This window comes from Erpetoichthys calabaricus, chromosome 12 (genome assembly GCF_900747795.2).
Source record: "Erpetoichthys calabaricus chromosome 12, fErpCal1.3, whole genome shotgun sequence".
NCBI lineage: Eukaryota > Metazoa > Chordata > Cladistia > Polypteriformes > Polypteridae > Erpetoichthys > Erpetoichthys calabaricus.
Genome location: NC_041405.2, coordinates 140,855,097 through 140,873,043, shown reverse-complemented (window position 1 = coordinate 140,873,043; position 17,947 = coordinate 140,855,097). Strand labels below are relative to the sequence as shown.

General features: G+C 45.4%; 1 protein-coding gene across 6 annotated transcripts in view; it reads right to left on the bottom strand.

Moving 5' to 3' along the window:
- The window catches only part of tle2b (TLE family member 2, transcriptional corepressor b), a 186,847-nt gene that overhangs the window by 44,902 nt on the left and 123,998 nt on the right, over positions 1–17,947 (bottom strand). For 5 of the 6 annotated variants that reach the window (XM_051935265.1, XM_051935266.1, XM_051935268.1 and 2 more), the window contains exons 5-8: positions 13,280–13,342; positions 11,322–11,396; positions 8,767–8,962; positions 5,947–5,963 (exon numbers count right to left, since the gene is read on the bottom strand). In XM_051935265.1, coding sequence (XP_051791225.1) covers positions 5,947–5,963; positions 8,767–8,962; positions 11,322–11,396; positions 13,280–13,342 — 351 coding nt within the window. The remainder of the gene's footprint in view (positions 1–5,946; positions 5,964–8,766; positions 8,963–11,321; positions 11,397–13,279; positions 13,343–17,947) is intronic. The other variant, XM_051935269.1, reaches the window with a different exon arrangement.

The window sequence follows — 17,947 nt, the reverse complement described above, 5'->3', positions numbered from 1 at the left end:
TGGACAGCTGCACAGCCTTGCTGCAAAGAGCCCTTTCCACCTGTCAAAGAAGATCTGTGCAGGCCACCTAAGCAATGGGAAGTCGCTGGTCTGGACCATTTGGTGATGGTGTGCGCTTTGTGACGTGGTGCACCGCCATGTTGTGTGGATAAACTGCAGCCATAAAGGAATCATCTTGATTGGCAGCAACGTTCACATCCACCCTGTCACTCAGATGTTCTTCAATGGGGAATCAGGGGCCGTAATGTGTGCTTCCTCAATTGCACAGTTGAAACCGGAGCTGCAGAGAGGCACCAAAATCGGATTCTTCCATCATCATGATACGTAAGGATTCACCCAAACAAGTAACTTTTATCCTCTCCTCACGTGTGTCCAATTTTGATACTTCTCTGCCTACTGAAGGTGTGCTTGCTTGTTTTTGGGGTGATAACCTTGGCGTCGGACAGCCTATCCATGACAAAGTCCAGTAAGAGATGCTGTTCTTCAGGCCAACGTTGTGACATATCTGGTTGTGGTCTGCCTGCTTGCTTGTGTGACTCCCGCCATTCTTCTTTGATTCCTCTGATCAATAAGCTGTTTTCACGCACACCATCGTCTACTACTTGTAGTTCTTTGCTTTTTGAACCTTCCCAGTAAGCTCTTGAACTGTATGACAGCCACTGGGGGATATTAGAACCAACACGCCCGGAGGCCACTATTATGCCACAGTCAAAGTCACAAATGTCATTTGTTTTTTTTCCTATTCCAACATTCTACAGAATACCAAGTGACGCTAGAAATGCTGATCTGCCTAATTCACCCACATTCTGCTGTCATGTGATCTGTGACGTGTAGGAATATCAAGGTGAGTACCTAATAAGTGGGCAGTCAGGGTATATACAATACAATACAATACAATACAATTTATTTTTGTATAGCCCAAAATCACACAAGAAGTGCCACAACGGGCTTTAACAGGCCCTGCCTCCTGACAGCCCCCCAGCCTTGACTCTCTAAGAAGACAAGGAAAAACATGGAAGAAACCTCGGGAAAGGCAGTTCAAATAGGAGACCCCTCTTTAGGTAGGTTGGGCGTGCAGTGGATGTCAAAAAAAGGAGGTCAATACAATACACAGAACAGAACAGAAGTAATCCTCAATACAATATAATAGTGCAATAGAAATATTACAAGTACAGAGCAGAATTCAACAGTAGATGATATCCCAGAATACGTTTTGGATTTGTTCAGAGGCCTGGAGACCTCGGCCATCAAGCTGCCTCCCCCTATTGGCCATTCCACAGCTGGGCCAGCATATATTGTGGGTCATTTCCTGGTCAGGATGGCCTCTCCTTGGAGTTTCCATGTTCTCCCCGTGTTTGTGTGTTTGTCCTCTCACAGTCTAGAGACAGGCTGCCATCTTGAGGGATGGTGCTAATTTTAGGCCAGTGTGAGTTTACCCTGGCATACCGTCTAGACTTGGGTCCTGTGCTACCCCCCCCCCCCCACCTCCCCCACCCTCCCACCTCTGCTGTTGGCACATGTGCCTATCCTCCAAAAGTCCCTATGGAAAAAAATCAGGTTCAGAAAATGAATGGATGGTGTGCTGTCTGCAGCTCTAAATGTTTTCTCGATGTTAGCCATGAATATTTATTGAGCAAACAGCTCACAAGTTTCAAATCAATAAAGTCAATTGCCTTCTCGGTTTCAGCTAATCTGCTTTCTAATGTGCTCTGCTTTTTAAAAATGAGTTGCCAGCTTTCCGTAAAGGCCACTGATGTTACTGCACCTGTCTAGTTTTGTGAAGATGCAGTTAGAGGCAATGATAATTTTAATTAAAGGCCTCCTGAAATCCCACCACAGACTTTGTGGGGAGGTGCCGTATAGGACATACAGTAGAGCTGCTTATATTATAAGGCATAAAGCCGCACAATCTTTGGTCGATTTCCAAGTGGAAAAACCTCTAAACTGGGAGCATCATTCTTGTATTCGAGCTGAAGTGTAGACACCAAATAGTGGGGGTTATTTTATCAAGAACAACCATCTCAAATCTCACCTCACATCTCATCTCACGTCTCACTTTATGTCTAACCAGAGACACGGATATGGCAGTAAATGGTAACATAATGATAATTCCCACACTGACCTTCCAGGAGGAACCCTCCATTCTACCTGGATATGACGTACAAATATCATTGTGATCAAAACATTAAAGGATAAACACCACCCCACTCCCACACTGATTAATTTAACGTATGCACACAATCGCTATCGAGATCCGGCCTGACTAAGAAATTGAGAAGGGGGATTGAGAAGCTGACATAGGCAGTACTTACAGTATTTGCTCCACTTCAGGTACGGCATCTTGATACACACCTCAAATCTCACACCGCATCTCACATCACATTGTACCTCACATATTTCACCTCACGTCTCAACTCACATCTCTCCCCAAATCTCACCTCACATCTCTCCCCACATTTTACATCACATCTCATGGCACATCTGTCCTCTAGTCTCTCCTCAAATTTGTCCTCACATCTCTCCTCAAGTCTCTCCTCACATCTCATCTCCCATCTAACATCATATCCTCACACTTCACCTCACACCTCACCTCCCATCTCACCTCCCATCATACCTCACATATCTCCTCACTTCTCACCTCACATTTCACCACACATCTTGTCTCAAGTCTCTCCTCACACCTCATCTCACATCATATCTCACCTCCCATCATATGAGGAGGACGCGCTGATACAGCGCATTGCCACACCGACAACATGACAAACCAGCTCAGGATCCCAGATTAGGCCCTGAGTGCAGCCATGTGACGGGTGACATCTCAGCACCACACTACTTCAGATGGAGTAGAACAGTGTGAGGTTTTTCATGGTGGCTGGAGTGACAATTCTGCCACCAACCCCCAAGTTTTTCCCTGTAGGTTGGAGGGCCTACATACAGGGCTGGATGCAGATTGACGTCATACCTAAGATGGAGCAATTGCAGGTTAAGGGCCTTGCTCAAGGGCCCAACGAAGTAAAGTCACTTCTGGCGTTTACGGGATTCAAACAGGCAACCTTCCGATTACCAGTGCAAATCCCTAGCCTCAGAGCCACCACTCCACCCTATCCCATCATACCTCACATCATATCTCACATCACATATCTCCTCACTTCTCACCTCACATCTTGCCTCAAGTCTCTCCTCACACCTTATCTCACATCATATCTCAACTCACATTTCTCCTAACACTTCACCTCACACCTCATCTCACCTCCTATCATACCTCATATATCTCCTCACAGCTCACCTCACATCTCACCACACATCTTGTCTCAAGTCTCTCCTCACACCTCATCTGACATCCTATCTCACGTCACATCTCTCCTCACACTTCACCTCACACCTAACCTCCCATCATAACTCACGTATCTCCTCACTTCTCACCTCCCATCATACCTCACATATCTCCTTACAGCTCACCACTCATCTTTTCTGACACCTGTGTTTGTAGATCTTGCATGTTCCCTCTGTGCCCTCACACTAATCACATGCTGGTAGGTGGGTTGGCATCTCTAAATTAAGGTTCAGGGTGTTCATTATCATGTGAAGCCGGCCACAGGCAGTTGCTCAAACAGGACCACCAAATAAAGACAAGCTCACGACCTCCCCACACATGACACACGGCGCAGTAGTCATAACCGGCCCAAACCTGTGAGTTTAAGCGAGTCTGTGAATGTGCCGTTTGTTAACTGAACTCTCATCCCTGGATGGATTCTTTCCTTGAGTCAGAAACTTTAGGTCTAGAAAGCTGCCTTCTCCAGGCCTGTCCAGGAAATGGCAGACTGAATACGGATTGAGAGATCAACGATGCCCTGCTGTGTGTCCATTTATATTCAGCCAGACCCCCCTTTTAAGACAGGGTACTGCGCTCTACGTGGCCCATGTTGGCATCCATGCAAATCACACAAGCTGACATCAGCCTGCTTCTGCAGCTTTTATTGGCCTTAGGCCTAAATGTACTTCAAAATTGTGTTGGCTGAGAAAGGCGCTATATACAACAAAAACCAGTTACTTAGCATTCTAGTAATCTCACTGAAATGTGTGACATAAAATGAAGAGCAGGTGAATGTGGATTGAATCCCAGGTCAGCCCAGAAGGACTGCTTTGCTTTGAACAGCATCTAAAAAGTGCTCTCCGTAAAGACACCACCTAAAGAAATAAAGAACAGCCACAAAACTCCATTTACGTTGTGCTAACAGTCAGAATTGCGGTGGGTGAACAGAACACTTGACAGCATTGAGTGAAGCTGTCACGAGAAAAGGATTTTATCGGTCAATTCGGCTTCTGTGGTTTCAGTCTTATGCCATTTATGGTGGCCCGAAAAAAATGACGTGGAAAATTCCAGAAATAAATTATTCATAAGTTTCTAATCTCATGCAGTTCTGAGCAAATGTTTTCACCGCAGGGGCCAAGAATGATGTCACTTCTGGTTCCAGTCCTCAGTAACATCACTTCCGGTTCCCTGCTTTAATCCTTAAACCGCCAGAACCAGCTATAGTCGCTTCGCAGTGCAATTTGCTAGCTGATCAGTCAGTGCCGTACATTCGTTGAGCAGCCAGCTCATGGCCACTGGCGCCCTCTAGTGAATCAGCATCACTGTCCCTGAGATTCAGCCGCTGCACTAGACTGGCCTGCAAGCATCAGCGTTGGCCTCTGTGTGTTTGCGTGCAGCCAATTCAAGCGCAGTTGGCTCGGTGGTTTACTGAATTTCATCAATGGCATCAGTTGCACCTTCTACATATAATAAGAGATTGTTGCAGTAGTTTTTTTCAATAGTTTTTGCAGTTCATTGGTGTGTAAAATTGTCAGTGTAGCAGTAGTTGTGATGCTCTCTGCATGAAAAAAATATGCGTTCCATTATAATTTTAATTTTTCTTGGTGAATTGTGACGTTTACTTACGTATTTGGCGTCCAGGGATGCATTAACCTCCCACGTATGTGGCAGTTTAAGGGTTAAAAGACCAGGCTACTCGCATGTAGCTCAGTTCACTCTTGAATCTCATCCAATCTATGAACTTCACTGCGATTTTGCATACCCATTTGCATCCAGGGATAATATATGGGGTGGCTGCCCCAAACCTTTTTGTGTGTGTCATGCTGATTATTTCACAAAGCGTTTGAAGACTCTCTTAATGGTGAAATTCTGTCTACCTGATAATGACTTTTGTAGCCTAGGGAGGGTAACTCGCTTGTATTTAGTTCTGAGCTCCTCACTTGACTTGATCAATTGTGTCTCCTTGTTCTGTAACACTTGTTCCTAAATAGTCCCCCAGACTAAAGTTTACTCGATTATGATGAACTCTTTTGTAAGTCACTTTGGATAAAAGCATCTGCCAAGCAAATAACTGTAAATATAATCAACGCAAATGTTAATTTCACTTTATAAAGCAGCACAGCTCCCCACTAAAAGCATGATGAGGTTTGGTTGAACGCTGAGAATGTTACATGTTACTCCTTGATGTTCTCAGCACAGCTCCTGCCATGTTATGTTTGTATGCCTGAGTACATACGTGTGTATGTATTGTTAACATGAAGACATTTCCATTGTAGTTCTTGGCAGGAGGTGACCAAGTGTAAGATGTCATCTCCCCACTGCTCCCGACTCATAAATGGTGCCAATCATTTCCAATTTCCTCTCATTACGTTTGATTCAAATTTCTTTAATGGCACATATTCTTTCTTGGTGACATTTTTCACTTTGTGGAATGTTGGGTGTGTGGCTCCTTAGTTAAAATGGGACAACAGAGGCTGGCCACTTCATTTGAACAGTGCAACATCCCCAATAAAGAAACCTAAGAAAATGCGGAGTGGCAGATGACCAAGTTACCACTCCTGAGCAAAGCTTAATTAAGCTGTGATGGATCTGAACACAAGAGGACCCAGAAACATATAAAATATGCAACTTACCCGACTTGGCGCACGGTCTGCATCCAAGAGAAGAGAAGAGAAGAAAAGAGAAGAGAAGAGAAGAGAAGAGAAGAGAAGAGAAGAGAAGAGAAGAGAAGAGAAGAGAAGAGAAGAAGACATCATTAGCACGTCAGTGACTGGCAGAGCTGCAAGGGCCAAAGGGGTAACCTTCACCACTGCAAACCCCAGGCCTTGGACTGGACCTGCAATCGCTCAGTGACCCTGCACTTAACACATATCTTTGTATCTACACCCTCCATGGTCCCTGACAACAATTACACAATGTACACATGTGGTGGCACTATTGAGCTTTGTTTAGAACATTGGAACAATTGTGTTGAGAACAGGCCATTGGCCCAAAAACCTCATCAGTCCTATTCATCTGCATTGTCCAAAATAACATCAAATCAGGTTTTGAAGGTCCTTGAAGTCCTACTGTCAACTTATTCCATATGTCTGTGGTTCTCTATGAGAAGAAAAACTTCCTAATGTTTGTGTGAAATTTACTCTTCACAAGTTTCCAACTGTGTCCCCATGTTCTTGTTGAACTCATTTTAAAGTCACCGTCTCGATCCACTGCACTAATTCCTTTGGTAATTTTAAACACTTCAATCATGTCACCTCATGATCTCCATTTGTCTAAACTGACCCTACAGTTCCCCCCTCATAGCTCATACCTCTCAGTCCTAATCAGTTCTTCTCTGGACGTTCTCTAGTGCTGCTATGTCTTTTTTGTTCACACAGTGCCCCTGGAGAGGCCTCACTAGTGTGTTATGAAGCTTAAGTACGAGAGGAAGTCAAGCTAAAGTTAGACAATGGGATTTACTCGAAAATGGAGTGAACCTTCACAAAAATGATCATTTCTCAATGACGTCTCCACCCTTCTCAATGCACTTGCCTGGATGCCATCAGAACAAAAGGTTTGGTCTTGTCCTCACCACCACTCCTGCACCCGAGTTGTTATTGAATGCTATGTGCCGAGGTGTACTACAGTCACTAGTGCAGGTTACTGTGACTTGCTGGAGACCACTGTGAAGCCTGCTATTCGATCCAAGCGGTGGGGACTGCGGTCTCAAGGAGACAATGACACACACACTGCTAAGAACACCAAGGCCAGTCTGGAGAAACTGAAGTTTGAGGTATTGCTACATCCTACTTATTCGCCTGAGTTGGCACCATGTGATTTCCACTTTTTTGGACCACTAAAAAAAAACATCTGGGTGGTCATCGATTCGAGACAGATGATGACGTGAAGAAAGAGGTGCAGAAGTGGTTGTGGGGACGAGACAAAACTTTTTATTCTGCTGGAATCCCAGCACTTCCAGGCAGGTGGCACAAGTGCATTGAGAAGGGTGGAGACGACATTGAGAAATGACAGCATCAGTTTTGTGAAGGTTCGTTGCACTTTTTGATAAATCCCATTTTCTAATTTTAGCTTGACTTCCCTTCGTATAATCTCGTTTGACGTGTACTCCACACATTTGCTACTGTACACAATATGACATCTCCTCTTATTACTTCAGCCCACTGGATAGCTGTGGAAAGTGACGAGTCCACTCAGACTCCCAGGTCCTTCTTTTGATTTTATATTCAGATTTCAACCCCTCATTGTGAATTCCGGACTAACATTTCTGTTTCCCGTGTGTAATGCTCCAGATATTGATCTGCCTCACATCTGTCCAAGCCTATATGTGGTCCAAGTCTCTCTGTGCTGATTCAGCCGATTTTACATCACCTGCCCTCCTTCTTAGTTTGATATCATCTGCAAACTTAACCAGCTTGTTATTTTCATGCTTATCATAATCATTCATGGGTCTTAAAAAAGAGCAGCCACCCTCAACACTGATCTGCAAAGGACACCATCATGTCTAATTCCGAAAATGTTCCCCTCATTGTGACCGTTGGTCCCCTATTTTTTATCCAATTTTACACCCATCTTCACTCTCTGCTGTCACTCTGTATAACAGACTGAGTATGCAGGACAATGTCTGGTCCTGGCTTTGGCCTTTAGGACCCACATGTGCCATCAAGTCACTACAGATGGTCCAAAATGCAGCAGCCACCCTTGGATTCAACCAGCCAAGATGGGCAAGTGTCACTCCTCTCTTCAAGTTGGTTCACTGGTTCTCTGTAGTGACACGCATTAAGTTCAAATCCTTAGTAGTCTGTGTGATGGCACCAGTGTATATGGAGACATTGACAAGGGGCTATGCTCCTTCTAAACCCACACAGGTCTGCAAGGGAGAGCATCTGGCAATGCCATTAAATCTCAGTCCAGACTCTTCATATGCATCTCCTAGATTGTGGAATGGGATGCCCACTACTATCCAAAGTGCTGGCTCCCTCAATGTGCTTAAGAAGCAAATGAAGTCCCTACTGATCAGTGAATATTTGTCAAATTGTTCATGCTTTTGCTCTGTGGATATCTGTCATATTGTTAATTGATCATTATTTTGTTTTGCTAGCTTCATAGCTCTTCACTTGCAGTGATCAGCTATTGCAACCTGTTCAAAACATTCCATAGGCTGATGTTACTCAATTATCTTGACCTCCTCTGTAAGTCGCTTTGGATAAAAGCCTCTGCTAAGCAAATAAATGTATAAGTAAACTCCCACTTCCTTCATTTTTAACCCTGGACCTCTCATGTTGCTCCTTATCAAAAGCCCTCTGAATATCCAGAATAAATTACATTCGGTGCACATGCTCCCTGCTTTTGTTGCTTCCTCATAAAATTCCGCATATTAATGAAACTCGACCTCCCTCATCTACACCCATGCTGACCACTCACTAACCCCCCCTGTTCTTCTTGTCTTCACTTACCCCTCTGGTGCTCCAGCTCCAGGTGGTTGCGTTCTTCTTTGGCAGCAAGGTGGGCCTGTATGCTCAGACTGCTGGACAGGGCCAAAAGTCCCGAGCTGCCCCCTAGTGACGCCAAGCTGGAAGCTTGCAGGCCAGACGGATGGGGGGTCAGTGGGATTCCCGGAGTGTGGTGGGACAGATGCTGGAGCTGCTGCTGCTGTAGGATAAGAAATGTCAGTGAGGCGACAGAAACAGTATGATGAGCTAGAGACAGATTTTGTTAAAAAAATAAACCACTACCCTAGCAGCTCGCTATCCCAGAAGCAACACCAAGATTACTGAGAACAGAGGATGAACCCAAAGTGGGCCACACTGAGCTGGACATCAAGCTACTGACCTGACTCTGCTACCTCCAGCTCTGTCTCCTGCTTTCTGGTCAGTGCCACCGTCTCCAACCCATATAACATAGCTGGTCTCACTACCGTCCTGTAGACCTTCCCTTCACTCTTGCTGATAATCATCTGTCACAAATCACTCCGTCACTCTTCTCCACCCACTCCACCCTGCCTGCACTCTCTTTTTCACCTCTCTTCCACAATCCCCATTACTCTGTACTGTTGATCCCAAGTATTTAAACTCATCCACCTTCGCCAACTCTACTCCCTACATCCTCACCATTCCACTGACCTCCCTCTCATTTACACACATGTATTCTGTCTTGTTCCTACTGACCTTCATTCCTCTTCTCTCTAGAGCATATCTCCACCACTCCAGGGTCTCCTCAACCTGATCCCTACTATCACTACAGATCACAATGTCATCAGTAAACATCATAGTCCACGAGGACTCTTGTCTAATCTCGTCTGTCAACCTGTCCATCACCATTGCAAATAATATCCCAGAATGATAAAGTTAAAACAAGGGTTAAGGAATTTTGGCTTGGCTGTGTTTTTGCCCGTCCCGGGTATGATGTTAATCTGCATCCAGCCCTGCAAGTAGGCCCTCCAACCTGCAGGGAAAAACCTGGGGGCTGGTGGCAGAATTGCACTCCAGCCACCATAAAAAACCTCCCACTGGTTCCATTCTATCTGAAGTAGTGTGGTGCTGAGGTGTCACCCACTGCATGGCTGCACTTGGGTCCCAATCTGGGATCCTGAGTTGGTTCGTCATGTGGTGGGTGTGACAATGCGCTGTATCAGCTCGTGCTCCTAACCTCCTCCTCCTCCTCTGTTTTTTCTCAGCTGTGGGACCTTCTATAGAGACAGGTGGGTGTCTGTCCTAATCATGTGCAGTCAATTGAAAAGACCACAGGTGGGCTCCAAACAAGGTGCAGAAACATCTCAGTGATGATCAATGGAAGGGGGCGCATTGGAGGTCAGACACAAAGGACCCAATCCGTGTGCCAATGGGATACTTCCATTTTTAATTTTATAATACATTTGCAAAACATTCTAAAAACCTGATTTCACTTTGCTATTCAATTACATGATAGGAAGAAGAAGAATCCCAGCTTCGGCCGTGGTGTGGCATCCTGCTGGTACTCGCAAACTACTGGGGCTTTGAACCTCGATCTGGGAGGACTGAAGGTTTCGTAGTACTGTACTATTCTGGGTAACTTTACTTTTAATTTGATTTAATTCTTCATTTTGAAAACAGCATGGGGGTTATCGTTTCATGACATGGACACCACCGTATTGTTTGCTGTCTCCTTCAGTGGTTGCCAATCACATGATTCACACAACATAACCTTTGACCTCACAATGGCAGCAGTATAAACATTATTAGGATTCAATAATTATTAACCACATTTTAGTCCTTTTAGAATGTTGTTTTCTCTTGGATTTTTGGCTCACGCGTTTATTTTGGTTGCACGATTTTTTTTCACTTTTTCATTTACAACCCTCGTTACCCCTCAAGATCCTCTTCACCAGAGTGCCAGTCAACAGTACAGTTTGTGTCCAGAGGATCTGGCGTTCTGACTCAAAACGAGACAGTTAAGATTATTAAGAAATGGGACACCGAACCAAAAATCTCCAACCGATTGGATGTCAAGTTCAAAACGTCAGTCAAAAAAATCAAAGGTCGTGAAAACAAAAGTAGGAGTGAATGTCAAAGAAGAACAAGAAAGAGAATGGCACACCAATACTGTCAACCACCTAATCTCAGACGCTAAAGACACGCGTGTGCCAACCTTAAAGCGGTGGCTCCGGTGAAGTCACACGCAATGGACTCCTTGTGGGAATGATTGTTATGGAAACCAAAACCAAAAATGGCGTTGTGGGAGAAGAATCAAAAACTTGTAACTTTTCTCAACGGATTTCTGTTGTCAAATTAATTCTCTGTATAGAAAAACCCTAAAATGGATGCATAAAGGTCAAAAAGGGTCTTTATGACTGGTACAAGAAATGAAATACCAGATCACAACATCTGGAGCTCCAACTCACAATGGCAGATCCTCAGTAGCAAACAGGGAGGTCAATATTTGAGGAGAATTTGAACCCCCTGACAGTCTAAACCCAACAAAACAGGGGGCTAAATGGACCGCGGCTCAACATCAGATGGACGCTGACTCTCACCCCAATAATGGCGTTCAGCTCCGCCATCGTCACCTGCTTGGCTCTCTCCACTGCCTGGACAACCTGCTGCTGGTGCTGCAAAAAATGAAGCAAATGGAATAAAACAAAACAAAATAAAACAATCGTTCAATCGATGGCCGACTCGCACTCATAGAAAGCACAGCCACAGCCTGCCCGGCAGTACAACACTCAGGGTCGTGCGGAGAGGAAGCGTGATGTGAATGAGAAGTGTGGGAGTGTGGAGTGGATGTGGGCTGTCACTGCACTGCATTGAGCAAATGGAGGGACCTGGAGAGCAATGTGGGGCAAGGAGAGGGCAGGCTGAGCTATGAGTGACTTTGGGGTGAGTGACGGAAGTGTGAGAGTTGGTGTAGTGAGGTGCGGGATTGGAGCGCAGTGTGTTGATGGAGTAACATGACGGCGCCGGCTGGTTAGAGTACAGTAGGTGTGGAGTGTGTGAGATGTTACTGATATGTGTGAGTGTGTTTGTGGAGCAGATGTACAGCTGGAGTGTGTTATGTTACTGGAGTGAAACATCATGCAGGTCTATGGAGTACTAGCCGTCCCCCGCAGCTCCATCCACATAGAAGTGAAACAGGACAACGAGGAGGGCCCCGCTCCTCGGCTCGCAGCCTCTCTCTCGGATTAGCATGAATATATTACTCCTGCAAGCAAACTATGATTCTTGGTACAATGAGAGAAGTCGCAAAATCAACTAGAAAGTTCAAGCAAATTCTAGAAGAAAACGCCATCTAAATCCATTAAGTAGTTCTCTCGTTCGCTAGCTAAGCAGAGTTAAGGTTACACCCTGAGGCTGGTGCGTGAGTGAGGAGGGTCTCGCCCCTCTGCGTATCTCTCAGATTCGGGCAAATAAATCGGTACCGCAAGCGAGCTATGGTTCTTAGCGAGATGAGAGAAGTCGCAAAATCAACTGGAAAGTTCAAGCAAATTCTAGAAGAAAACCCGATCTAAATCTGTTAAGTAGTTCTCTCATGAAAAGCAGACAGACAGACAGACGTAGGATTTTATATATTTATATATATATATATATATATAGAGTATATATATATAGAGATAAGTGGAGTTGGTTTAAAGTGAAATCTCAATGTGGAATAGGGGTGTTGCAGGGTGTTTGGTTTGAACGTGTAGTGTGACTAGAGTGAGATGTTTCGAGTGTATACATGGAGCTTGTTTGGGGTGAGATCGAAGTTTTTGTGTGCTCTACGTGTGATGATCGAGCAGAATGAGTTGTGTCATGTGAGTGGCGGTGGAATACGTGCTCATGAAATCAACCGAGAGTGGCGTGAATATGTGCTGAGTGGAACAAGCAGAGTGCAGGTGGTGTGATTTTGGAGTGGGATCAGAGCTTGTCAGTGTCAGGTGTGAAATGTGAGTTGGGGGGAAATGGTGTGACTTGAACCGAATGGGTGGAAGTGCACCTGCTTCTGAAGTGAAGTGTGAGTGGGCCTAGTATGGGATGTGTGAGGGAAGGAAGGTTTGTGGGAGTGCGGCTGTAGGAGAGTGAGACCCTTGGAGTGTGAAAGGAGTGTTCTCAGAGTTCAGTCTGACTGGGTTGTGTTGGAGTGAATGGAAGTTGGGTGAGGTGGGAGTAGAGTGGGATGCTGGGAGTGAACTTAGAGCAAAGGGGAGTGAGGCATGAGGGCGTTGTGTCTTTAAGGAGTGTGAATGAAATGCAGTGAGATACTCACAGTGACCTTGCAGTGCATGTGGAGTGCCTCAGAAGAGAAGTGCAATTGATGAGTTTGAGTGGAGTGAGTGAGTGTGTGTGTGTGTGTGTGTGTGTGTGTGTGTGTCTGAGGAGGAGGTCTGAGTGGGGGGGGGTGTATGTGCACGTGAGGCCCAAACGTGTTTTGTATTTGGAGTAGGTGTGAGTGTGCAGTGGAGGGTCTGCAGTTGGCTCAGAGTCACTCGGCCTCAGGCACACAGAATGCTCTCACCTCCTGAGACAGGAACGGGATGATCTGGGCACAGATGGCACTCAGCCGCTTTACAATCTCCGCCTGCAAGAGGAAAAGAAGTCATAATCAGTAGAGAAGAGAAGAGAAGAGAAGAGAAGAGAAGAGAAGAGAAGAGAAGAGAAGAGAAGAGAGTGGAGTCCTCCTGCCCAAAATGCATATGTGACACAGGGCACCCTTCAGCCTGACCATCACACCCTGACATCACTCTTCCTCCTCCCTGCCCAAAAGGCTCTTTTAGTCCAGAAAGTGAACGGGTGGTAATGGGGGCAAAAGTGCCAGCAATTTAGAACAAATGTCCCAGTGGCACCGTCTGTTGCGGTTATTTGAGAGGACAAGGTCTCCTGCCGCTGCCTCCTTCTCTGCCCTTTTGCTTTCATGCCACTGTGAATGCCAGCTTTATCAGCTCTACCCTGCTAGTGGAACATTAGTCTACTCAGTAAATATTCAATTGCAAATATAACCGAGAGTGACTGATGTACTAATCATCCCGAGACCGCGCTCACCAGAGCTGTGCCATTCAGCGAAGGGCCATTTACACAGGAGAAGACTCTGGGCAGAGTGCCAGACCTTGCTGTCTGGATGGGTGCCAACGCCTTCTACTGCAGCTGCCAAGCAATGACTGCTGGAAGCATCCAGTCTGTGGGACCAAAGGGAGAGAAAGAAAAATCACACACACACCCACGCACGCACACACACACACACACACACACACACACACGCTGTACATACAGACACGCACACACATACTGTACTTACACACCACACACACACACATGTTGTACACACACGCACACACACATACTGTACTTACACACACACACATGCTGTACATACAGACACACACACACATACTGTACTTAAACACCACACACACACACACACACACACACACACACACATGTTGTACACACAGACACACACATACTGTACTCACACACACACACGCATGTTGTACACACACGCACACACACATACTGTACTTACACACACACACACATACTGTACATACAGACACACACACATACTGTACTTACACACCACACACACACACACACACACATGCTGTACATACAGACAGACATGCACACACACATACTGTACTTACACACACACACACACATGCTGTACATACAGACACACACATACTGTACTTACACACCACACACACACACACATGTTGTACACACACGCACACACACATACTGTACTTACACACACACACACATACTGTACATACAGACACACACACATACTGTACTTACACACCACACACACACACACACACACATGCTGTACATACAGACAGACATGCACACACACATACTGTACTTACACACACACACACACATGCTGTACATACAGACACACACATACTGTACTTACACACCACACACACACACACATGTTGTACACACACGCACACACACATACTGTACTTACACACACACACACATACTGTACATACAGACACACACACATACTGTACTTACACACCACACACACACACACACACACATGCTGTACATACAGACAGACATGCACACACACATACTGTACTTACACACACACACACATGCTGTACATACAGACACACACATACTGTACTTACACACCACACACACACACACATGTTGTACACACACACGCACACACACATACTGTACTTACACACCACACACACACACATACACACACACACATGTTGTACACACAGACACACACATACTGTACTTACACACCACACACACACACACACACACATGTTGTACACACACGCACACACACATACTGTACTTACACACACACACACACATGCTGTACATACAGACACACACACACACATACTGTAGTTAAACACCACACACACACACATGCTGTACATACAGACACACACACACACATACTGTAGTTAAACACCACACACACACACATGCTGTACATACAGACACACACACACACATACTGTAGTTAAACACCACACACACACACATGCTGTACATACAGACACACACACACACATACTGTACTTACACACCACACACACACACACACACACACATGTTGTACACACACGCACACACACATACTGTACTTACACACACACACACATGCTGTACATACAGACACACACACACACATACTGTAGTTAAACACCACACACACACACATGCTGTACATACAGACACACACACACACATACTGTAGTTAAACACCACACACACACACACATGCTGTACATACAGACACATGTACTCACACATATGCTGGGGGCCTGTCCACGTACCTATCCACACACATACACATGTCTTCATATGGTAAGCAGCTACACATACATGTATTTTTTCACATATTCGCTTACACGTATGTACAGTATGTAGTATATACTCCCAGATATGTTCTTGTGTACACACATTTGCACAGCACCTGGACACACTTGTTCACGTTGCCATATGATAAGCAGGCCCACCTAAATCCATATTCTCACATATAGACTCACACACATGCACAAACGTATCTAGTCTCACATACTGTATGTACTTGTGCACATTCATTCACAGTGAGCCTGCACACACACACATACACACACACACACACACACACATACACACACACACACACATGTACAGATGATATGAAGCCACATACACGTGCATATTCTCAAGTACAGTACATATAGTGTCACACAAGCAACAGTTCAAAGTTAGTAATTCCCAGACTGGCGCCCAAGGAAGTGTGGTCACTAACAGCTTCTTCTCTTACACCTGCAGCCCGGATGACGGAGTCCACTGTCGTCACTTCCAGTTTTGCCCCAGAGGTCCTGCTTCTTTCACCCTTGGGCTATTTAAAGAACAGAATCACCGGAAATTGACGTCCATTCATGAATCTGATTCCAAAGAGCATTGAGCTCCAAGAAACCCAGAATGAAAAGCCTGGACTTTATATTTTCATATAAGTTGCCCACGTTAAAAGGGGTACCAGCTGTTCACCAGCACTTTACTTTTGCCCGTTTGTCCTTTTCTTGTATTACAACAGACATATGTGAACAGACATAAAAATGCACACAAATACCCACTGCCCTACACACACGTTCTGTGTGCTCACACAAACTTGAATTCATATTGTAGTCATACTAATAGCATAAGCACAACCTGCAGGCACTTGTGGGTACACCTGTACATGCCCAAGAATACAGAACACACGTATGTGTGCCCAAATTCACTGCTATGTATTGTCAGACACGTGAGCAAGGGCTTCACCAAAAACTAAAGGTGTTGCCCCGTCACTGATACAGGTCCCATTACCATTCCTAGAATGGAGGTCGAAGTCCCTGGATGACGCATGACGTCACATCAGGCCACGAGCCTGAAGTCAGAGCTCAGTCTTGGACCAGCACCTTAGAGGGATGGAGCGCCATACCTGAAAGCCTGTTTGTACATTGGCTGCTGTAGCGGGTTGTTTCTTTTCTGAATGAAAGTGCTTTTCTTTTGTGCTTTGAACAATTCAATGAAACAGGGCATCCTCTAGAACCCTGACTCTTTGGGAGACCCCCTGTTTTATCGGGATATATGTAAGCTCTCTCTGTGTCTGCATGGCTTTTCCTCGGGGATCTCCAGCCTTCCATACACATCTCAAAGATATGCTGTTAGGTTAAATGACAGTGAGTGTGGGTGTGAGTGTAAGTGTGAGTGTGGGTGTGAGTGTGAGTGTAAGTGCGAGTGTGAGAGTAAGTGCAAGTGTGGGTGTGAGTGTGAGAGTGAGTGCAAGTGAGTGCGGGTGTAAGTACAAGTGTGGGTGCAAGTGTGAGAGTGAGTGTGACAGCAAGTGTGAGTGAGTGCAAGTGTGAGTGAGAGTGTGAGTGCGAGTATGAGTGTGAGTGTGAGTGTGATGGCAAGTGTGAGAGTGAGTGTGAGTGTGAGTGTGATTGCAAGTGTAAGTGCAAGAGTGGGTGCAAGTGTGAGAGCGAGTATGACAGCAAGTGTGAGTGAGTGCAAGTGTGAGTACGAGTGTGAGTGTGAGTGCGAGTGTGAGTGTGAGAGTGCAAGTGTGAGAATAAGTGTGAGTGTGAGAGCAAGTGTGAGTGTGACGGCAAATGTGAGTGTGAATGCGAGTGTAAGTGCATATGAGGGTGCAACTGTGAGAGTGAGTGTGACAGCAAGTATGAGTGAGTGCAAGTGTAAGTGCAAGTGTGAGTGCGAGTATGAGGGCAAGTGTGAGAGTGAGAGTAAGTGTGAGTGTGATGGCAAGTGTGTGAGTGTGAATGCGAGTGTAAGTGAAAGTGTGGGTGCAAGTGTGAGAGTGAGTGTGACAGCAAGTGTGAGTGAGTACAAGTGTGAGTGCGAGTGTGAATGTGAGGGCAAGTGTGAGAGTGAGTGTGACGGCAAGTGTGAGTGTGAATACGAGTGAAAGTGCAAGTGTGGGTGCAAGTGTGAGAGTGAGTGTGAGTGTGAGAGCAAGTGTGAGTGTGACGGCAAATGTGAGTGTGAATGCGAGTGTAAGTGCATATGAGGGTGCAACTGTGAGAGTGAGTGTGACAGCAAGTACAGTGGTGTGAAAAACTATTTGCCCCCTTCCTGATTTCTTATTCTTTTGCATGTTTGTCACACAAAATGTTTCTGATCATCAAACACATTTAACCATTAGTCAAAT